Source organism: Metopolophium dirhodum, chromosome 3 (assembly GCF_019925205.1).
Source record: "Metopolophium dirhodum isolate CAU chromosome 3, ASM1992520v1, whole genome shotgun sequence".
In the NCBI taxonomy this organism is placed as follows: domain Eukaryota; kingdom Metazoa; phylum Arthropoda; class Insecta; order Hemiptera; family Aphididae; genus Metopolophium; species Metopolophium dirhodum.
The window spans coordinates 5,853,855-5,876,840 of NC_083562.1; the positions used below are offsets into that span (position 1 = coordinate 5,853,855).

The following is a 22,986-nucleotide window of genomic DNA, read 5'->3' on the forward strand; positions in this document are numbered from 1 at the left end:
CTATTTAGTAAGTTTGTAGTTTCTTAACAGTACTTATTTCATATTCTCATCTAACAATTATAAAAGGTATGGAAGTGTGTTTTAAAACAAATGGTATCTATACCGGCTGCTTTAATATTACTGTAGTCTTTATCTTTAGCAAGCCAAAACGATATTAAAGAAGTATGAATTATGATTCATAAACTTAATATTAAAAAATAAGTCATGAAAAAAAATTGATAAAAAATAATGTTTGACCGTTTACCGTTAGATTTGAATGCATAATTTGTGAAAATATTAATATATAGGCAGTCAAAGTTCACGAAAAAAAACTACTATGCAAATAATAAAGTTTCCCTACATTAATATTCGGAAACTGAATAGCTGTGTCTTAGATCCACAAACGTTTTACGATAGGAACTAATATTATTATTATAAAACTGAAAATAAATTATAATATAATAGTCACCGATAAAGATATATCGGCGTCAGGGCAATAAAGAAGATGAGTTTATTGACTGCGTAAAACTGGAATTTAATAAGTGAAAAATGCAAAACAAATTTCCATTAAAAGCAATCGTAACTTTCGATGATCCAATTCGTTCTCGAGGACGTGTTTGAGTTTTATAATTTTATTTTAATTGTAAAGGAAATATCGACAAGTTTATTCACCACCAAATGGTTGTCAAATCATCGGATTTGTTGAATGTCATAATATTATGGTTCATGTTAGTTACATTATATTATTAGATTTTAATAACGTGATTCACTATTATACGCAATGCTTTTTATTCATATCGAATACAAGTTTACTGTTTAGGTATATCTAAAATAAAAAGGGAAAGATAACGTAATTTCATCTACATAAACAATATGTTTTATGTATGTAAAAGGAACAGAGTGAAATTGTTGTATTTATATTATTATACTTGTACTGCACGCACGTAGATAAATGCTACCTACCTTTGATATAATATTACATTTCAGTTAACTTAGTATTTTCATCGTGCATTGTGTATACAATCGTGAGATGTTTGCACAGTAGTTAAAAAATAATTAGTTTTTAAGTTAATTATTCAGTCACTATATCGGATCAAGTATTTTCTTTTTTTTCCACTTTTGAATTTCATTCATGTTGTACGAGTTAAAAATGTTTCATCTGACAACGACTAAATAGGATTTAGACTGACAGTTTTTTACTCTTTATAATTGAAAATTAAAAACTTTATAACTAACGACTGGTTGTACATATAATAATACCCCAACAGTTTAACAGCATTAAATAATACTTAATAATTTTGAATTATAAAAGAATATGCTAATATTGAAATATTAATTTTGGTCTAATTGCTATTTTATTGCTATATTTTCATATTATAGTTTCAATAAAATCACAGCTATATACTAATTGAAATTTTCCGAACAACCAAGCGAAAACTTCAGGGTGTACCTTCAACAAAGTATTGCCGCTGACGGTCGTCATCTTGGTGATATAATTTTCAAAACACGATTGTTCAGAATGGGATTACCCACTGTTTTTTAATAAAATAAACCACTTAAGTTATATTGTACGTTATTTATAGACCCTCAAAACTCGACAGTCCCGCAATCCGTATAAAATTATTATCGAGACTTATTGGTCAGAAGTAATCCAATTTTTTTTTATGTTTTCACAGTACTTCAATGTATCCCTAAATCAAAATCCACTCCCTAACGAGTAAGAGAGAAGACAAGATTCGATAAAATATGTTTGTTAATACAAGTTACCATTTCTACTTTGAAACTTTTTAGGATGTATTTTTGTTTCATAAACTAAGTACAATACAAAACTATGAATATAGCTGCTAATAAATATCTCAAAAGTATTTACTTCCAAATTAATCATATGAGTAGACCATCTACTCTATAGTGTTTAGGGAGAGAAAAAAATGGTTTGTACAATACGATATTATGCTTGTTTGTACAACAGTATTATTTTATCAGTTCTACAAATTAAAATAATTTTTCATGACTGGGTTATACCTGCCGGCAAACACGTTATATTAATTTGAAATGATTTTTTTACAATACATTTAAAATTAGTTTTTTTCATGATATGATAATATAACAATGATTCATTAATAATAAAATACTATTATAGTAGCTCATCGATTATACTCATTGAAATGAAAAAAAGTGTTATTATGTTTATAATTTTACACGGGTAATATTATATTGATTTAATAGTAACTTGTATTAACACAGAAAAAATTAATGAAAACGTAATTTACTTTTATACAATTTATAATTTATACTGGTAAAAAATGGTAAAAACGAAATGAATACAAACATTTATCCAAAGTAATTTTGAATGATCAGTGTTTATAGAGTATTGTTGCAGTATGTTAACACTGACATTTATACGTTAGATTATGCTGCACTATTGACTCGTTTTAATTGATATACCTACGTTTTCGTACATATTAAACACAATAAACTATATTATATATATTTTTTTAACAATTATTGCGCTCAGTAAAGTAGATTCTGCGGAGGTTCAAATATTTTCTTAATGGAATAAAGTTTTGTTAAGAAATGAACGGGGAAAGGAAGGAGATTCTTATATAAAACTGAACTTTCCCAAATCTGAATAGTTTATAAATAAGTATTCTTTTTCGGTTAAAAACGTTCTCTGTGTAAAGATTTGATATCAGATAATATTATTATAATCGTTGTATTCATGCAATAATATTACTTGTCACGATACGTTCGTATCTCAGTGGGTCAGTGTTTGAATTTGATCTATAAAAATGTGCTTAATATGTATGTAAAAACACGCGAATTCACATAATAATATATTACATGCGACTGTAAGATGATTTTATGGAACTTATCCAATAGATATATCTTAACAATATATCCGACATAAAAAACCGGGAAAAATTGCATGCAGCACCTATTTAAATTCGATGGAAATATCGTTCGATACAACAATATGTTTCTATAATGTATTGCAGTAAGGTGTTTATTATTTTTCAAACCGTCCAGAAGAACCGTTTATTATATTGCTTTTAAACCCAATGACGCGTCCATTTGCGCATCCCCTCACATATTTCCCGCCTGGCGAGTCGCGTGTTTCCACAGTTTCATTTTTTTTTTATTATTATTTTGGAACACCTTCGCGAAGCGTGTACCTTTGACGGTGGCACGGTACGAGCCAGTGAAAGGCATATACAAAATTCGTAATATTTTACATTATACACTTACACGTATTCCTGGAAGCTGTTGGTGGTGATGCCGTCCGGCCACTCGGCGTAGCATATGACCCGCTGGTCACCGTTGGGAAACTGTTCCGTGTGCGTGGTGAAGAATATCAGGTTCGGTATGGACAGTATGGTGCCCACCACCCAAATGCTGGTGGCTATCATCAGCGTCGTCTTCCGACCCAGACGCGGCCTCAGAGGGTGAATTATTGCTATGTACCTGCAACGTGAACGTTAGGTTAGTGGGGTGCACGGTAGGATTAATGCAAAGCCTATTCCGCCGTTTTAAATCAGTTACTCCACGTGGGACATAATGCGCGCAGTATTACAGAAACACACACACACACACACGCTCACACATAGGTTTAATCTTGTCGATAAATGTAAATACGTTTTAATGCTATTAAATTGTTTCCTTTTTTACCTGAGCTATTAAAGGATACCTGAACCGTATAATAGTATTGCAAGATACTGTAAGTTTTAAACAGAAGGCGGTAGCCCGGAATTAAGTCGCATATACCTCAGAGAGATCAAACGTCTAGAATACTAATACAACTAGACAAGTTACAGCATTATTATATAGTCTGCTGCGTTCAGACATTATCGGTGATATTAAATTCCGACGATGTCGATATATTTACATTTTTAATGAAACGTCAAATTTTTTTTTAAAAAAATATCATGAGCACATACTTTTAAAAATTAGTAGTAATTTATTATGATAGCTGCAAGTGCAATATTTCTAACAAAAACAACACTATTATTTATTATTAATAATAACTGTACTAAAGTAATTATAAACACACAATATGTGTAATGTTTATGTAAATATTATGTAAATTATTTATGTGTAGAAAATATAGTTTGGATAAAATGGTTTTAAATTTAATCATATTTATTATATTTCGCAATTAAATAGTCACAGATTTAAAAAAAAAAAAAAACAAATATTTTATAAATTATCATGATTAATTTATTTGTTAAAATAAACTTTATTTCTTAAACTGTAAACTGAAGTTGACACGCAACAGAATATTTTTTACTTTTAAAATATACTTGTATCAATTTGATAAAAAAATAAACTTACAGATTTGATTTTTATAGTCACAATGTGTTTAGTTTTCATTAACTTTTATTTATTTTATTAAATTGTAAAAGTTTTACGACAGTGATCCGGTTCATCATGCTGGCCTTAGCCATCCGTTACGATTCTTAAAAATATGAGTTCCCGTTTTTAAAATTGAATAGAAATATTACAGCCAATTTTATTTTATTTTTCTATTTTAGTAGCTATAGTACCTACATAATATAGTTGAGCATCTTGACAATCCAGATGATTTCAAACGCCTATGCAAAGATAAAATTACTATTCCCGTTTCAAAAAGTGATTGTGAGTAAAATTTTAGTTCAACGAATGAAAACCCTTAAATGTTGAATTAATCATATTATTACAATTTATTTATTTTTCTTCACAAATCGTGAAAGTCCATCACTCACAGGAATTTTATCCACATAATTATATTTGTATATGGTTAGCATTCATCTGATGATACAGCTAGTCGATAAATTGAAAAATAATTACAAATAATGCGAGGTACATTCGAGGTTAAAAAAATGTATTATTTTAAATAATTTATTTATATATTTTTTTTACATTTGTAAGTAATTATTCATCTGGCTTTCATAATTATTATATTTGAGATCAAAAAAGTAAAACATGATTTTACAATTTAAAAAAAAATGATCTTTTTTATAACAAGTGAGAATTTTATTAATTATATTTAGTAGTATTATATTATGTTAACGTTTATTCTTGTAGATAGTGATTAATTCGTCGATATTCAGCAAATATACACACTAGAGTATAATATATAATATGCAGTATGTATAAAAAAATCATATAAAAAATTACATTTTCACTGTGATACAGTAAATACTAATATTAGTAATATTTCATATTGTTATATTTAATAAGATAGATATTTTTCACCTAGTTCATTGAAGTATTTACAACGACCCTTCGTAAGGGCTTAAGCTTAATATTATCCTAATCCAATTTTTAATATTTTACTCGGGAAGTCTGGACACAATAATATTTATAAATCATTAAACATAAATTATTACTCTTCCCCACTTACATAGAATATACAAATAAATATAAGTTATTTTGTTTTTGAATGTCTTGTGGACATGAAACAAAACCTCTCAAATGCATCACATGTGTATATTATGTAGAATGTATAACATTTTTTACAACAGTACTCGATGTACCTATGTGAAATTGTGGTAAATTTCCCTCAGACGAGGATAATATAAAAGGGCCATTCAAAATTATGTAACAAAATATTGTAAGAGATTTCACTAGGCCCTAATGCATTTCCTGCCAATTTTTCAGATAAATCTGTATACATTATATATCTGTACATTATATACGTGTTTATGTGACGTGTGCAGTATAATACCTGACACCTGTGTTAAATGTATGTATTGATTCAGTTAAACAATATTCTATATTTCCTTTTAAAAAAATTGAATTTATATTATTAAAAAGTATATTTTATTTGGTGGGTACCTATATACGTTTATTTAAAATCTAAAATGCAGCTGAAAATACATGAATAAAACATTTGCACTATTGAATTTCCAACCAAATACGCATATTGCATAATATGTACAATACTACAATATACATTATTGTACCAATCGGCGATGTACCAATATGCAGTGCAATATTATGGCGTAAGTATAAATACATATATTATGATGTTATTATTTCAAGCACATTGAAGCACCTTTTGGGCATAAGGCTTATTTATTTTGGTAAACTATTAAATAGTTCAATATTATTTCAAGCTGGCTAATTTAATCTACAATATTTATTTCCTTTAATCGCATTATTTTGTTTTACACGCTGCAGACACAGCAACCCATTTATTGTAATGTTGTGTGGATGTGTTCAAACGAAAATGCACACTAACACATTATAAAATATGTATTACGAGCTTAAATGTGCCTCTTATGGATTAATGTTCATACAATCATACATATATATATATATACTATTATAAACTGTATAGATATGTATAAAAAGTAAAAAAATAAAATAGCTTTTTGATATAATTGTTTTTATTACTATGACGTACACTGGTACAGAGTATAGAATGAGAATAAAAACACACAAGGGCCGTTGGTGAGACAAAAATAATTATAAATTACATAAACGCGTCAAGAACATAGTTAACATATTAATTAAAATTAACAGCTATTTAATTATAAGCTGGAGTGTGTGTGTGTCGTGTATGTGTATTTTAAAAGGATAAGTACCTACGTAAATATTACCATCATAAAATGATTACCAGCTAATGTAGTTAATGTAATAACGCTCAATGAGGGTTGAAATGAATTGCTTAATCATAGGTATATGCGATGATTATTGCGGAACGGTATGGGTAGCGTGATGATAGAATTGGTCATCGTCCAAAATAGAGTAACCGTAATTTCCACAAAAATAATAAATTACAAACAGCCTAATACTATAATACCTATTGATCTGAAAAGTCAAAGAGATAGCGATAAACGCCGAATTTTCAATTTAGATGACGTCGGAGGGGGTCCGAGGGACGTTAGTAGTAAAATAATATACTATAGGTACATTTGAATCGACCAAATGATTTAATGAAATATAAAGAAGGAAAAACCGGGGAAGTAACTGTGCTGGATTAGTTAAAGCGTTATTTTAATTTAACGATAAATCATTATTTTTGAAATTATTTTTCTATTAGTAATACGGTATGTTGAACTAATTTTTGTAAAACTTTTCCTATGAACAAGGTTTTTTAAATTACAACAAAATAACTAGAACTGTTATATTTTGTTTAAATATTAAATTTTGTCACAATTTAAACTTGAAATATTATATTCTATAAAATAAAACTGTTCATTTGAATATTTTAATATTACGGTAGATTTCTAGATTCTAGATTCAACAAGTATGGTTTCATATAGAACAGCATCTGTAATCTACCCTCTAGTATTTGATAAATTATATAAAACTTATCGATACGTTAATGTATATTTATATAGGCGCAAATAGATTTCAATAGTCCCCCAAACATTTCCTATTTTTCTTTTAAGCTTATTCAATAATAATATATTATTCTTCAGCCCCTCCCCCCTAAATCTCGCTATTGGTCCTTTGTGTGTACATTAATAATCTGATTTGAACAGTAACATAATATTTTATAATCACTGTGTAGCAAGGATATTCACTTTTCCATCGATTCAACAGGAATTTAAAATCAAACGTTCGGTGCAAGCGTGACAAAAAAACATAATGTATAAAATACAGTACCTACTCGGGACTTCCATTTCAAACGATATGGCGCTAACTCCAAAAGCGACTGTCAGAGTGTACAATAACCCCTAAAAAAAATTTCTAACATAGAAAACTATACATTAAGGGGCCTCGCTATAGTCATTATTTAAGGGACAACATTTAGGCAATTTCCAATCTTGTCATAGCCGCCCGGGATCTATGTGTTAGTTGTAAATGATTATTAGTGTGAGTGAAATTAAATGCGGGTATCCTCTCTCGTACGCGCATGCACATGTCAATAACTCGATAACTATATAAAGTTTCACTACACAAATCTTAAAAAAAATACATTTGTTTTGACAAAGTTAAAGTTAGTTAACATTGTCTGATTTTGATTCTGAAAAAATATTTGAACACAGCAGAAAAATGTCTGTAGATCGTACGAAACATTTTCTGTTTTTAATATCTATTAATTTTAATTTTAATTATGATTCGAAAAAGTTCATATTTTCAAGTTTTCAATTACAGTTCACAATAGTATAAGATTTAGTTTTTACAAAGTGCTTTAGGTTCTATAGACAATTTTCTGGTGAGTTCAATTTTTTTTTCAGAATCAAAATCGGACAACGTTAACTAAATTTAATTTTGTAAATACTTTAGGTCTTTTCACCTATAATTGACGGCCTTAAATATCAATATTGAAGAGACACGAATACACTATCACAATACATCGGTACTTTTCCGTTTGTAGGTACAATATATATATATATATGGCGTATTTAAGTGTAAATGATATTATATTTTAATGTATTATAGCCATCCCGACCGACGTTGTCCATGAGATTCGTAGCAGTATATTATCAGGTAGGCAATATATCTGTGGTAGAACGCGAAGTCCGTGTGGTTTGTACGTAATAGTGTATAAATTTAACTCTGAAGTATCAAAGTTATACCAAGTTTGTCATTTTTACTTAATTCAACCTGCTGTGGATTAATATTTAGTGATATCTACATCATTACGGCAACACAGGTTCATGATTTAATATCATCATAATACTATTAAATTTGTCATTACCAAAATACCATAACAAATATCTGCACCCATATACCCATTATTATAATACCCAAAATTATTTATACTCACTCTGTAATCAAATTACATCTCAATATCTAATAATTTCTATTAAAACTTAATAAATATCTGTACATATGCACTTTAATACTATTCAAAATATTATGTAAAAAACTATTAATAACCACATTATACATATATGCATGTATAATGTAATTAATTTTACAAAAACATATTTCGATTTACCCATGCACTTGTGCAAAATAAACAATAACAATTTCATATGGAACAACAAGGTACCAAAGGTCAATACTATAAGTAGAACCCCCAATTCAACATTTAGATCAGTCTGTTCTCACAAGCCAAACACAGCTTTACACCGTCTTCGCTCAATTTGCAACAAGGCGAATATTAACTTATTTCATATTGACCGTTTTATCTTGTTGTGAAATATTAAAATAACGTTATAATCATGTCCGAAAATTGTAAATTATTTCAAACATCAACACCTTCAAATTCTGGTCACCATTTCATTGTCATCGAATCAATTACGCCAACCAGGTACGAAATTATATTAATTATTAATATACATTCACACAACTTCAAAAACAGAATTACCACTAACTGCAAAAAGTTAATAAGACACGCAGACTCAGGTGTACCAAAAAAGTAACAAACCTACGTTTATAAATCTATACTCACGATCCCAACCAATCGTAATAATTTATGCTCTAATTAATAGTAAAGACAGGATAAAGAAAGACAACATTCCAAATCCTATTAATTATTATTCATTGAAATACACCACCTTTAGTTAATATATTATTATAACTTATAAGGTAAAGTTTCATCGATGCAATGTACATGCTTATTTTTGCTTCATTACAAATACAATCAATTAATACAAAATCCTAACATAACCATACTAAAATCCGATGAATAAAAAAAAAACCAAACATTTTTATGTATAGATAAATAAAAATAAAAAAGGAAAAATAAGAAAACAAAACAATGCAAAAGAATCGGTCCACCGAAACCGTGGTTCGAACTTGAGACATTCTTTACTAGAAACATAGAAGTTCCACTGCGCCTAAAGGCGTATCACTTAATTAACAATAATTATTATTAAAACCAATGGCAACTATTTACAAACCGGTAAAGCACGATTGAGCATAGAATATTTTATGCGATGTTGCCACATTCACGTTGCCGAAATTTTGTAATTTATTATTTTGACGTATTATTATACCAATTATTATGATACCAGACGCGAGCCGTGATCTGAGCCCAGCTTTATCAACAGTAAAGTTCCGACGTTTTAAACATTTAAAATTGGGGGAAAATATAAGATCATAAATTAAGATACAATTCCAAAATTACTATAGATATAATATTAATGTTTGATCACCCATACTTTATAGTATTCTTGATTTATAAATTTATCCATGCAGTATTTTTTTTTAATTCGTATCAGATTTTATTATTTTCATAACTATTATTATTATTATTGTTGTTATTATCATTATAATATTGTTATTATTATTATCAAACAGATTTATGAAATGTGACTATTATTATTGACTATAAAATCATGTTATTTTTTTGATATGTTATATTTTGAATTATTATAATTATTTAAATAAATATTTTTGTAAAATATAGTTTAAAATGGAAAATGGCAACGTTGCTGAGTTTTTTATGCTCAACCTTTCAACATAATATGTTTTATTATTTTTCGTTGGTCAGCCGTTGAATAGTATCGGACAACGCATAGCGTATTCGGAGAGACCGGTATAGCTACCTCAGGTCTGCATTCAGGTAATTCATGTGGGTTGCGGTATATGGGTACATGTGCATTATCGCGGTTCAGCTGCTGCTCTTAGCAGTCTAAACGATTATAATATCATATTATCCGACTCTGAGCATAACGTATAACAACAATCTCCGTATGCATCGCGCTCAGACGACGCATTAAAATAATAATCCGTATATGAATATTGTATTGTGCTTATACTGTACTCGTAGTAGGTATGTGTGTTGGCTATGTAAACGTTTACCAAGACCGCGGTAGTTACTGGTAGCAGTATAATGATATATACGTAAATCGCAAACGGTGTAATTGAGTCACGGAATCGGTGTCGTATAGAAAGTTGGTTAGTTTTGCAGCGATGTGTATGTGTTATCTATCCAAACACAACAGTTATTATCGATTAACGATACGTATCGCAGACTTCCAAATAATGCCGTAGCATGAGATCTTCAAAGACAACGATACTATATTATTGTACTTACATATTTATTATTTCAAATCTGATTTTTCGAACAGGAACTGAGGAACGTCTAGGAAACCATAAATATATGTGACTCCTAATGATTAAATAACGAAATCATTGTGTTATACATTTTTAACTACACAGTTTACAAATACACTCACTGTAACTTGGAAAATTTTACATCGAAATAGGTACCACATTCATGCATGTTATAAGTCTTATAATATCTATGCATACATGTACCTATATATTATCATTGCCAAGTATACATATTATGTAGGATGATCTCGCAACTTAGTGATCACATACGCAGATGTGGTGCAAATTATCACTTCGATTTATTAGTTAACAAAACAATACAAATTATTAATTCCATGGATAAGTAAATCAAAAAATCACTGGCAACTGAGATTCCTTTCCATGCTAAATCATGCAATAATAGTACGTGCGCAGCCCATAACGAAAATGCGTGCCAATGCGATCATATCTACAAAATATATTTTAGCCATGTATAATATTATTATAATGACAAATTTTAGGCAATTCGAAATAATTACAATTTTAGATGCTCGCGAGATTTATTATAATATGATGGTCATCTAGTTGCATTTGTTTCAACAATGCATGTCGATGATAAAACTGTTACAACAACAACAAAAATTACTATACCTTCATAATATGTACCTTCATTTTGGAGTAGTTTTCAAAAAATACAACTAGATTATTGGTATAATTTTCGTCTCAAAAATAATACAATATAATAGAAATATAATCCAAAAAACATTTTATCCATTTCTAGAATATAAAATCCAGTCACAAAAATAAAATAACGCAGGACTCTAGTAGTCAAGATCACAGTAAACTATACTTATCATAAAACCGGTTACGCCAGAAATTCAATAAAAACAAACCTATAATCAAGAAGCCATGGCCCTTAATAGTCAATATCTCATTATACTTAACCAACCAACATTTATTTATACATGTATAATATAAGTACATGGACAATTTTGTATTTGTTTATTTATTGAACAACAGTAGAAGCCCAATAAAAATCTCATTAAAGTACAACTGGGGTTTACAGAGGTCTAAACCATGGGATTCTATTTTTTCTTTCCTTTTTTTTTTTTAGGGAACCGTGTTGTTGATGTCCATTTATAGGAGAATACAATCCTGAAAAGATTCAATACGAAGAAAATAATATTAAAACAAAATGCCCAAACCTTTCATTTTAACCAGTGACTCCAACAGTCATAACATGGCCCATGGGGATCTAGAAAAAAACAAGACAGCAGAGGGAAAGAATGTGATGAGGTACTTGAAAATGATAATATTGCATATCTAAAAAACTTAGACCCGTAGTAATCTATCCATCCAAAAGAGAATTTTCTCATATTAACCTTGTATTTACATAATATGCTACTTTTGTACAATGACTACAACTGGGAGTTGGGACGTACTATTCAATTTAACGAGCAGCGACCATTTTCCAATAATCACCCCATCCATACTTCAGTGTTACGATGAGAGTGATCCCAGAGCTATATGCAACCATAAAAAGCCAACTTGAACACTTTTCACTGAACTCCTAGATTTGTACTTACGTAATAATAATAAAAAAAATCATGAGTACGCAGTTTACGTTGGATAATCTGGTCAAATAATTCACTAATTGATTGAAATATAATATAATATATTGTACTCATCGGTAATAGCTTCTATTTAAATGTTGCTTGTTACGACTATATGTTATTATGACCTATTTTTAATTTCTAACGTCATTTAAATTAGGTATAATATAATATAATATTATTATATGTTTTAACGGCGTTTGGCCGCAACGCACATTTATTTTGTTTACGCAGGTACACGGAAATCAAGAAGAACTAACGTTTGAAAAATACACAACTATTCGAATGTACATTCTACTATTTACGCTCTGTGAATTTAAATTGTATCAGACATCAAGGGTTAACGTAGAGGGTCTTATAATTAATTCCGCTTGCTAAATACTTGGGCAAAGAGACAAGACTATTTTTCATTTGCCAGGAGACGGTTTTCCAGGAATAATCCCGAAATCGTTATGTTGGACAACCATCCGGGATTAGAGCTTTTTCAATTAACAAAGAAATAAGAATACCGTCAAGAGATATAATTTTGCTGTAAGATGAATCACTGTCTGACGTATAACATATTTTTCGTAAAAGGATATTCAATTACAAACGCTATTCGTTATAATTGAGTCTATCAACATATACTCCCTCATACATTCGATAATAAATTGTACATAATAATATAATATGATATATCACAATATTACGATATCTAAAGCAGAAAAGTACTTTAAGAAAATATGATTACATAAATATTTTTTTTTATTACTCGTACAGCTATAGGAATTTGAAAAATTTACGAATAAATACGTTTAGCATGATAACTCATAACATTTATATCTATAAATATTATTGTTTAATTCTTATTTCATAATTGGTTCTTTTTAAATAAATATTTGTTTGAAAAAATTTCGAACATGATGCAATAAAATAACCATTTGTAATCCGATTAAATTGCAACGAATGAGGATTAATTTTACTTGCACAATTGATGATCTCAGGAAATTATAAATTAAATGGTATGTATTTTGGTGAGTTATAAGAAATATTTATATAATATTACACGAAAAGGCTTAAAATTTGTTGTTGAATTAATTATTTTTGTTATTGTTAAAAAAAAAATTAAAACTCAAGTGATATAAAGTTAGTATCTAGTATAATTTTACTCTGGTTCTTTTCAACTGTTCCCATTTGAAATTCACAGTGTTTTTTTATTCTTTGTAGACATTTTTTAAAACAATTTAAAGTTTATTCAGATTTTATTTCAAAGCAATGGTAAAACTTAAGTAATAAAAAAATAAATGTAGGTACTTGTACAGTTGTACATTAATATAATATATATATTCTAAATTACCCAGTTAGAAGTTATGTTTTTTCTTTTAATTTGTAGTTTATTTATAAGCAGATTATCAAATAGATTAATAATTGTTTCATCTATCACATATTGATTTTCCAAGGTTTAATTATATAATTTTAATGTCAATTATCTATTCTTTCTTTGAATTAAAAATATTTATTAATTAAAATATTTTTGTGAACAATTAATAAAATACCTACTAACAATTCAATTAAAATGGTGTTATATAAGATTTATGTTTAGAAAAATGTTTAGGTAATCAAAATACTTGTATATTCTGTGAACTAAATTTAATTGCATATAGGTAGGTATTATTTTTTTTTAAAAAAGTCACTAGTATAAATTTATTATAACTTAAAAGTTACAACTTACAATAAACCATATATTCGTATGTAATAATTTAAATAAAATAGAAGCAGTAATTATATTATTAAATGGAAATACTATTAATTTTACTTAAAGCAGTATATTACTATTACATATTTTTGGTAGACTTAATTATACAACTGATGAGATATCAGTAATGAACCCTAGCTTAATATTAGTCTATAATAGGGGTGCATGGTGAAATTTGGGGTGTCACATATTTAGCTGTCAATTATATATATAACTAACCAACTAACTATACGTAAAAATAAATGTAATATTATATTAATTATAAGAATCAATACTAGTTTTTTTTTTAAATCTATATTTATAAAAGGCAATGACCCTTAATAAAAAAGAAGAAGTATTAATACACGTCTACTCACTACACACACGGCTAACTAATGAACAGAGAAGAACAACCCAAGTGCGCAACGTGTGAAGTCCATCTGACAATTAAACATATATAGGTACTCGTCGAATGCAGACAAACAGAAAGTGCTAGAACTAAACACAACATTCCAGAATTTCTCTATTAGTCACTAGGTCCGAACGTAACAACTATTAAACAGACACTAAGCTTCGTAAAAGAAATATAAATTGAAAACTTATTGTAAACAATATTAATATATATGTAAAAACAAAAAATATTGCAATAACTAATATTATGTAAAAAATAATGTCAAATGTCATCCAATGGCCATCGCCGAGGGTATAATTGATCAAAACCACCCGAATTACTGTGTTAAAACTATATATAGCTTACATTCAACGGAGTTTAAGACAGGAATTGCTGGCATTGTTTAATTTGCCATAGACAAATATATGCCTTGAAGCTATAACTAATAATATCTACTATCTACCTAATCAAAGGCCTAAAACGGACGACCCTTACAAAATTCCTCAGTTTTCGATCGATTTTCATAAAATTGCCGTCAATGACTTCATCAAGATTCGTGGTATACGATAGGCTACTTTTAAATTGTATTACACACTTTTACTATTCAACACATACATATTTAATATAGATGAATCGCAAAAACTATAGTTTTTTTATTTTCTTGATGTAGGCATAGGTTTCAGAAAATAAAATAGATAATATTATTGGATATAATTTTAGACCTGTATTTTATATTTGGTCAAAACAACCTAAATATAACTGTTTTATCTGTGCAGTTTAAATTTAGCGACGTTTGAGAAGGGGTGAATCCATGGGCATTTAATTTGTCACTGGCAACGACGTGCAGGATCAGCTAGTATGTACAATATTGTACATTTAATTGACAATAATATCTAAATTGAAACTTATTTTAAAAATGTATAAGAGTAAAAGTTACTACATAGTTGGTTAATTAGTATAATTACATATATATTAGTTGTTTCTGTTACACCTGTATAATATTTATAATATACCTACATATTGAACTACAGTGAAACCTCGATAACTCGAACGTCTAGAAGTCGAATTTTCGATAGCTCTAAGGAATATCTTCGTCCCTTCAATTCAATAAGTACACACAATTTATTTCTATAACTAGAACTTTTTTTCGCCCCTAACCGAGTTATCGAGGTTTCGCACTGTATTTAAACTATAATTTCTAATGGAGGACAGTTGACTTCGAGTTTAAAAGGAATATCGACGCCCGGTTTAAATTATATTCTAGTGATGCGCAAATAACGATTTAATATTCATGTTATGGTTTTGAGTCTTCCACTACATACAATAGAAAACAATATTGTGAGTGTGACGTTGTGTTTTATGTTCGATTACAATTATTATAAAATAAACAAAACAGATAATAACAAAAATAGAAAACTGTGTGTGTGAATTGTGAAAGCATTAAAAGTGTTAACAACTCACAATCAGTAACCCGCAGAGCTTTCCACTTCGTTCACAATGACAACCGAACGATTTTTGAGTTTTGTTTATATAACGAATATCTGCTGGTAAACGAAAACTTGAACTTGAGGGTAATTTTGGGTATTTATAACGAGTTCATGATATTATAGCGAAGTGATGATGGCAGATATAAAAATAAAAACATCATGGCAAAATCAATAGGTACATTCATCGCTCCGCTCAAAATATAAAATTACTAATAGGAATCCAAATATATAATTAAAAAAATGGCGTACAGCCCAAGAGACCATTCAGCATAATATTTTGTATACAATGGTTTATAATTAAATTAAAGTGGAATACTTCTCCAAGGCATTCCTGCACTTACTCAGTGACGAGGTACACTCGACACCTACTATGCGAGTGACTTCCCTTCTTATTTTTTATATTCAATATGATTTAAAATAAAGCAAAAAGAATTCATTGTTTTTTTTTTTACATTTCATAACATTTTCAACATCCAGTATCCAACAAAAATACAAGAAAATTATATCTAATAAAAATATTTCGAATTGTATACATAGATTTGTTTACTTAAATGTACACACGAAATCAAAATACTAAAATACTGTGCAAGTTGGTACACTTATTAAAGTTGCGCATCAAAGGTCCTTCGCATTGACTCAGGCACTTAAAACTTGATTTTGTAGAGTACAATGGCCGAAAATTAAATTAAAATCATGACAGCCGTTGGTCTACTCATGATGTCATATAGGCAACAACGACACCTTAACTGAATTTCCCCTCATTTATCGATAAAGTAAAAAATGGAAGACGCTGTCAATGTACAAAGAGAAATTTTAAAAGAGGTAAAAAAATTATCTCTGTAAAAATCGTTTGACTTTTATGATTGACATTCTTAAATTAATACTATAAACGTGTTTGATATGATCCCGTACATAGTTATATCGATAACCTTTTAAATGTATAAAAGCGTGTAATTGTATCAAATCATAATATTATCCTTGTGTTCAATTAATCTTGTATAAATATTCTGTACTTGTCAGTTGTTGGTTAAACAGTAACTGCCAAGTACATAATACTTTAGATTACTATTTATTGATTATTTTTAAGTTATTTTTTTGTGTTGTTTTAAAATAATTTTCGGAGGCTTAGCTGTAAGTACTTAAACGATTTTTCAATAGTAAAAACTAATTGGAAGGCTATTACCTTTAAAACACATAAAATATAAAATTCTTGAAACTTCTAGTATTTCTAAAAAAAAAAAATTAATTGTAAACCATAGCAGCGACTTCCTACATCAATCAAAATTTAAATAATAAACGTGAAATCCTCTGATTTAAGGGGGGGGGGGCATTTTTTATTACCTATACCGTGTCATGGAATGCGTAAATCAATTTTAATTATTAAATAATAAATACCTGACATTGACTTCATAACTCATAATAATCCTTGTAATTGTGAGATATTATAATATATAATATATACTGTACCAATGTTATTAACAACACGACTCCTAAAACGTAGGTTGTTCGGGAACATACGGTTGGCCTGTGTGATTTGAGTGTCGTTATTTACGACACTTTTAAAACATTCCAGCTGGTGTCATAAAATATGATTTACCGTATCGATGTTAGTATACTTTTTTTCCGTGAATTGAATTGAATTAAATAATATAAAATCGTTGTAATTACCGAACTTATAAGCTACTATATTATATTATAATATGTGATATGTAACAGTGTGCACAAAACCTCAGTTTCTCGAGTGAATTAAATCCTATAAAATGAGTGAAGTATAAAGTCGTTGAAATTAATTTAGAACAATATTCGAGTGTAATATATTATATGATACAGGTAGTTTATTAAATAACATGTAGATAAAGACCTGACTGACGCGAATAGATCGTACTTGTATAGTTGTATGAGCTCTGTGGAAATCTTAGTCCACCGACTGTTAGGTGTATAATAGCTGGTTTTTTTTCATGACGGGAATCATCATTTTGATTTAATTGGGTCAGCGCAAGTTCTTATAGTAGTAAAAACGCATACAAATATACAATACCACAGTTATGTGCATATTATATTATTATATAGCTAATGCTGTAAATTTATGGCAGATACATCAAAAATTATATTTTCAATGCAAAAAAGTGAATTTGGTGGTTCATTTGGTGTCGTGCCGTTCTTGGAGACTGCGAGTGCTACTACAGTATAAGTGATAAATAAATATACCCAGCTCCGTAGACCCATAAAAGAGCTGACAATAGGATTTGTTTAATAAAAAATAAGATGTATTACATGGATAACTTCTAAGGAATACTTTTATGTAGGTAGGTATACAAAAAATCGCTGAGACTGTATAAAAGTTTTCGATAACATACGACATCTCTTGCAAGGAATATTAATACGAGAGGACCCCGTGAAATAGGAAATGATAAAAACCAAAAATATATGGGCCACAAATCATGTGCATACAATTTTAACCGTCATAATCACGTCAGATGAACCCATTAAACTATTATATGTAGCTTTCAGCCAAACTGCACACTGACGTATCGTTTTGTAATTTTTTTAAAATTATGTCGTAATAAAATCAATAGAAAATTATGCTAACTGTAGGTTCCAGTTTGTTTCAAAGAGTTGTAATCCCGGTAGGTATATAACATCTCACAAAAATAAAAATAAAATAACGATCGTAAACAGTATTTTGTTTTGTGATCGTATGGACACTGGACAGTGGTACCTAGATAGTTAAGGACGTGTTAAATCTTAACTCATTAAGTCCAAGATAATTTTTTTGTAATTTATTAGAAAGTTTTTATAAATTAGTTTGCTTTATCGTTTCTTAAATCTATTGGTTATTAACTTACATTAAAATTATTTTAAAAGTTTTATTAAAATATCAAATTACACCTAGGAACTTATTTTTCTTTTTAGATTTATAAAAGGCAAAATAAAATATATTTCATAAGAACGGTATTCATATTATGTTATCTTATTGATTATTTTGAAAAATTTATTTTGGTATATCATCTCATATATTAATGTAATATTATTTATATAATTAATTGGAAAAAATAAATATAGCTATAAATAATATATAGGTATTATGTTGAAATATATATAGTAATAACTAGAGCTCGGATGTTAATGACCAAAATGTCATTAAAATATGCATTTCAAAATTTCAAAATATGCTAAAATATGCATTTAAAAATTTAAAAATATGCTAATATATGCCTTTAAATACATCAAAATTATACCTATTATTCAACAAATACATGCAAAAATGAAAAAATATACGCAAAAAATGTGTTAATATTAATTCAAAATAAATTATGAACACTATTAAATGTATACTAAATATTATATCTATTTTAAACAATTACAAAAAATGGGATGATAGTGATTCAGAATAACTTTGTTTTAAATGATTTTAAAATAACTTCATTGCAAAATACATAAAAGAAATAAAATACTATAAATATAAAAATATAAACTAAAATACATATTAAGTAGTAAAAAGTGTTATGTTTATATTATATTTTAATATTTTAAATGCCACTAAATCTAGAAATTAGCAATATATGCATTTATATGCTCAAAAATGTCATATATGCAAAAATGTGCAAAAAAAAGTTTGCCTATTTCTAAAAATAAAAACTTCAAGAATCAAATTTATATCTCACTCCGGTGTAATTCTGGCTGCGCAAAAAAAAAATATGCTAAGTCACAAACATCCGAGCTCTAGTAATAACTTATAAATTATAATGATATGAACATTTGTGTGAAAATTATTTAAAAAAAACTTTAATACTTTCAAGTATAATCTGTATATCATCATAGTTATACTATTATTTATAACTCTATATTGGAATAATAGTTTATGAAATAAAATATTCTGTTGCAACGACAAAGAAGTTTTATCATAGACACCAACTATTAAAGATGCACATATTATATTATCATAATATGATTAGGTTTGATACAAACTTTGATTAAATAAAAGCTGTAGTGAAACGACATCTCACATGTGAAAAACTTTGTCACTATATATTTTTACGAAAATTGAAAAATATTTGTAACTGTACGTTTTTTTCTCGGTGTTTATTTTTCTTATTTTTTCTAACGCCCAATATAAATTATAATACATTTACGTATTATAACGTATATTTTGTTTAATAAAATATCTAAAACAGAGCTCACTGTGCGTTTCACCCTATCGCGGCATCACGTGTATTATCAATTCGATATCGATAATACGATATTACATTTGAAATTTGCCGGGGCAGAAAAAAATAAATACTATGCCAAAAAAAAAAAAAACCAAAAACTACGAATACTACGACGGCCGGGTCACGTGTGGTAACGACGGTCCACGCGAGTGGTCCATTTTATCGCAGCATTAGCGTATTTTCAGTTCGAACAAATCGATTCATATATGTATAGCACGTAAAAAATCCCGTTCGGACAATATATACGACCAAATCGGACGATGACGACAGTGGAAATACTCAGAGTAATGTCTACGGCGGCGGTCTTTTTGTGTGGGTACTGTTTTTATATTTTTCCGTTGTACGAACGGAGGTCGCCGTGATCGTTATGGATGTGCGTAAGTCGGCCGGTAAGCGCAGTCAACAGACGAGCGAAATCCGTCTCGATGACATCATGGCGGCATGCCTATCCGTACGGACTTGATCGGCAATGGATGGTTTCGGACGTTCTCATTATCTCCCCAAATGGGCTCCGATTATATCGGAACCGTTCAAAATATTTGATTTCCATTAAGACTGTGGCCTGTATATATTTATAGGTAGTTATGTGCGCCTTGCGTCCCGGTGGTATTTTGATTTACGTAATTAATTGTATTCGCCGTCGTGGAGTTGTGATGAATCGGAATGAGGAATATTGCGGTGTGTGAGTGGTGTCAAGAATCCATAGACGTCGTAGTCATCGATGATGCCACCCCTTCCAAACCATTGGTTACCCTACACTCAGTTCAGGTTAAGACTGAACCGGCTTCGCGCATGCAGACTGAGCCGCCGAACAGTGGGGGGGGGGGGGGGGAGGTGGTCACCATGCGATGGCTATGCGTTCTGTGATTGGCCGACAGTCATCGCCATACGCTCCCACCAGTGTCCGGAATGCGCGAAAAAAACGTGTTTTGGTCGAGCGAGCGGTGCAATCTTAATCTGAACAGAGTATATAATCTAACAATTACACTCAAATGCATTCTACGCTATAATTACAATATTATAATTTGGTACAGACGAATGCCTCTATTTAAGTGCTGGACGTTCGTCCTCTTTGTGAACGGCTCAAATTTGAGTTTGGGTTAACAGGTTCACCTGTTCGACTGTGCTGCTGCAGAAGCCAGAGACCATTGATTGCACCACAGATGATGTCATGATTTAATATATCGGTGGATGGAACTATCGCGCTATTCGAAGTTACGTTTTACAATAGTACAGTTTTTTTTATGGAGCGGTAAAATGTTTTTTCATTGATTTTGCTACTCTTAATACGCTATATTTACAGTTTCTAACTACCTACCTAATAAAATATTAATAAACTGTATATTCTAAACTAAAAAGGATAAGATTTATTAAAATCTAAAAAATATGTACTCATCCTGACAAAATATTAAAAATGTATTTCTCTTATGTGCACGACTTGTGTTTTAAAAAATGTACATCACATTGTTGAAAACACTGATAGATTTAACAGTTTCACTGATATTTTACTTTCCAGCTATCGTGTCCTATTAACATTATTTTCCTAATCAAAACGAAGTAGCGAATTATGAAGCGTCCTATACATTTGCATCAAAGTAACTATAATTATTATACTACATACATCAAAAGTAGTAACTTTAACAATATTAGCACAACAAGTTCAAAACGGATATAAAGAAGCCAATTGCCGAGTGCAAACGCTGTCTTAAATTTTTTTGTTATGCTTCGAATTTGTCTCCATTCAACAACAGTCATTATATAATATTAAAAATCTAATATTACGATCGTACATTTTTAGATTTTATTGATTTAGTCTGCATAGTATAGTGAGCAGGTATATTATCGTGTTATGACAGATACATATGAACGTAATTCTAAAACGTAAACGGCTGCAATAATTCAGAAAAAAAACATAATAATAATAAAATGTAACTGATAATAAATTATTGATTGCTTAGTGTCCCTGCCGAAGTATAGTAAAAACTGTAATTATTTTACTAGTAATATTCGTACCTATAGTTAGTATTACAGCTTGAAAAATTCATAATAAATTCATAATTCCCACAAAGCCAAAATTTTCATTTAACAATATTTCTTACGGTTAAAATTGAAATAATCACTTGTCACCTAGTTATTACCTTTTCTGCGACCAAGGCTTTCATAATATTGTGTTATAATATAATTGTTCCGAAAGTTTAGGTGGGTACCTATATTATATTATTATACAAGTCATAAATAACTCCATAAACTGTAAGTTTATTTGAATTGAATTGAACTTGGTTCGCGAAATATATTGTGTACAGTTAATTTCTTACACGCACGAAGTTTTGAATTTGATCAAATACATTATATAGTATAGGTACCTAAATTATAACATAAATTCATAACATGTATTGTTGTTTTCTTGGAACACATTCCTATCCTACTATTATATTCGTTGAATAACTTAATTACAATATTAACGCTGGGTATGCAATAACCTTTAAATTTATAGTATTAACAGGTTGAGCGCCACGAGACCCAGTTTTAGATCTCAACCAGATTGTTATGCCTGCCAAAAATGATTTTAAAATTGTGTTGCCACGCGGTACATAAAATTTAAATATATTTTTGATATTTTGTGGTCATATTCAGATATTATGTCTTAGAAATAATAATAATTTTACGTTTT

The 22,986-nt window shown here is 29.0% G+C and overlaps 1 protein-coding gene across 1 annotated transcript in view; it reads right to left on the bottom strand.

The window, feature by feature from the left end:
* LOC132940211 (tachykinin-like peptides receptor 99D) overlaps positions 1-22,986 on the bottom strand; it is a 266,534-nt gene that overhangs the window by 88,522 nt on the left and 155,026 nt on the right. The window contains exon 4 of the mRNA XM_061007685.1: positions 3,226-3,441. Within this exon, the coding sequence (XP_060863668.1) occupies positions 3,226-3,441 (216 nt within the window). The remainder of the gene's footprint in view (positions 1-3,225; positions 3,442-22,986) is intronic.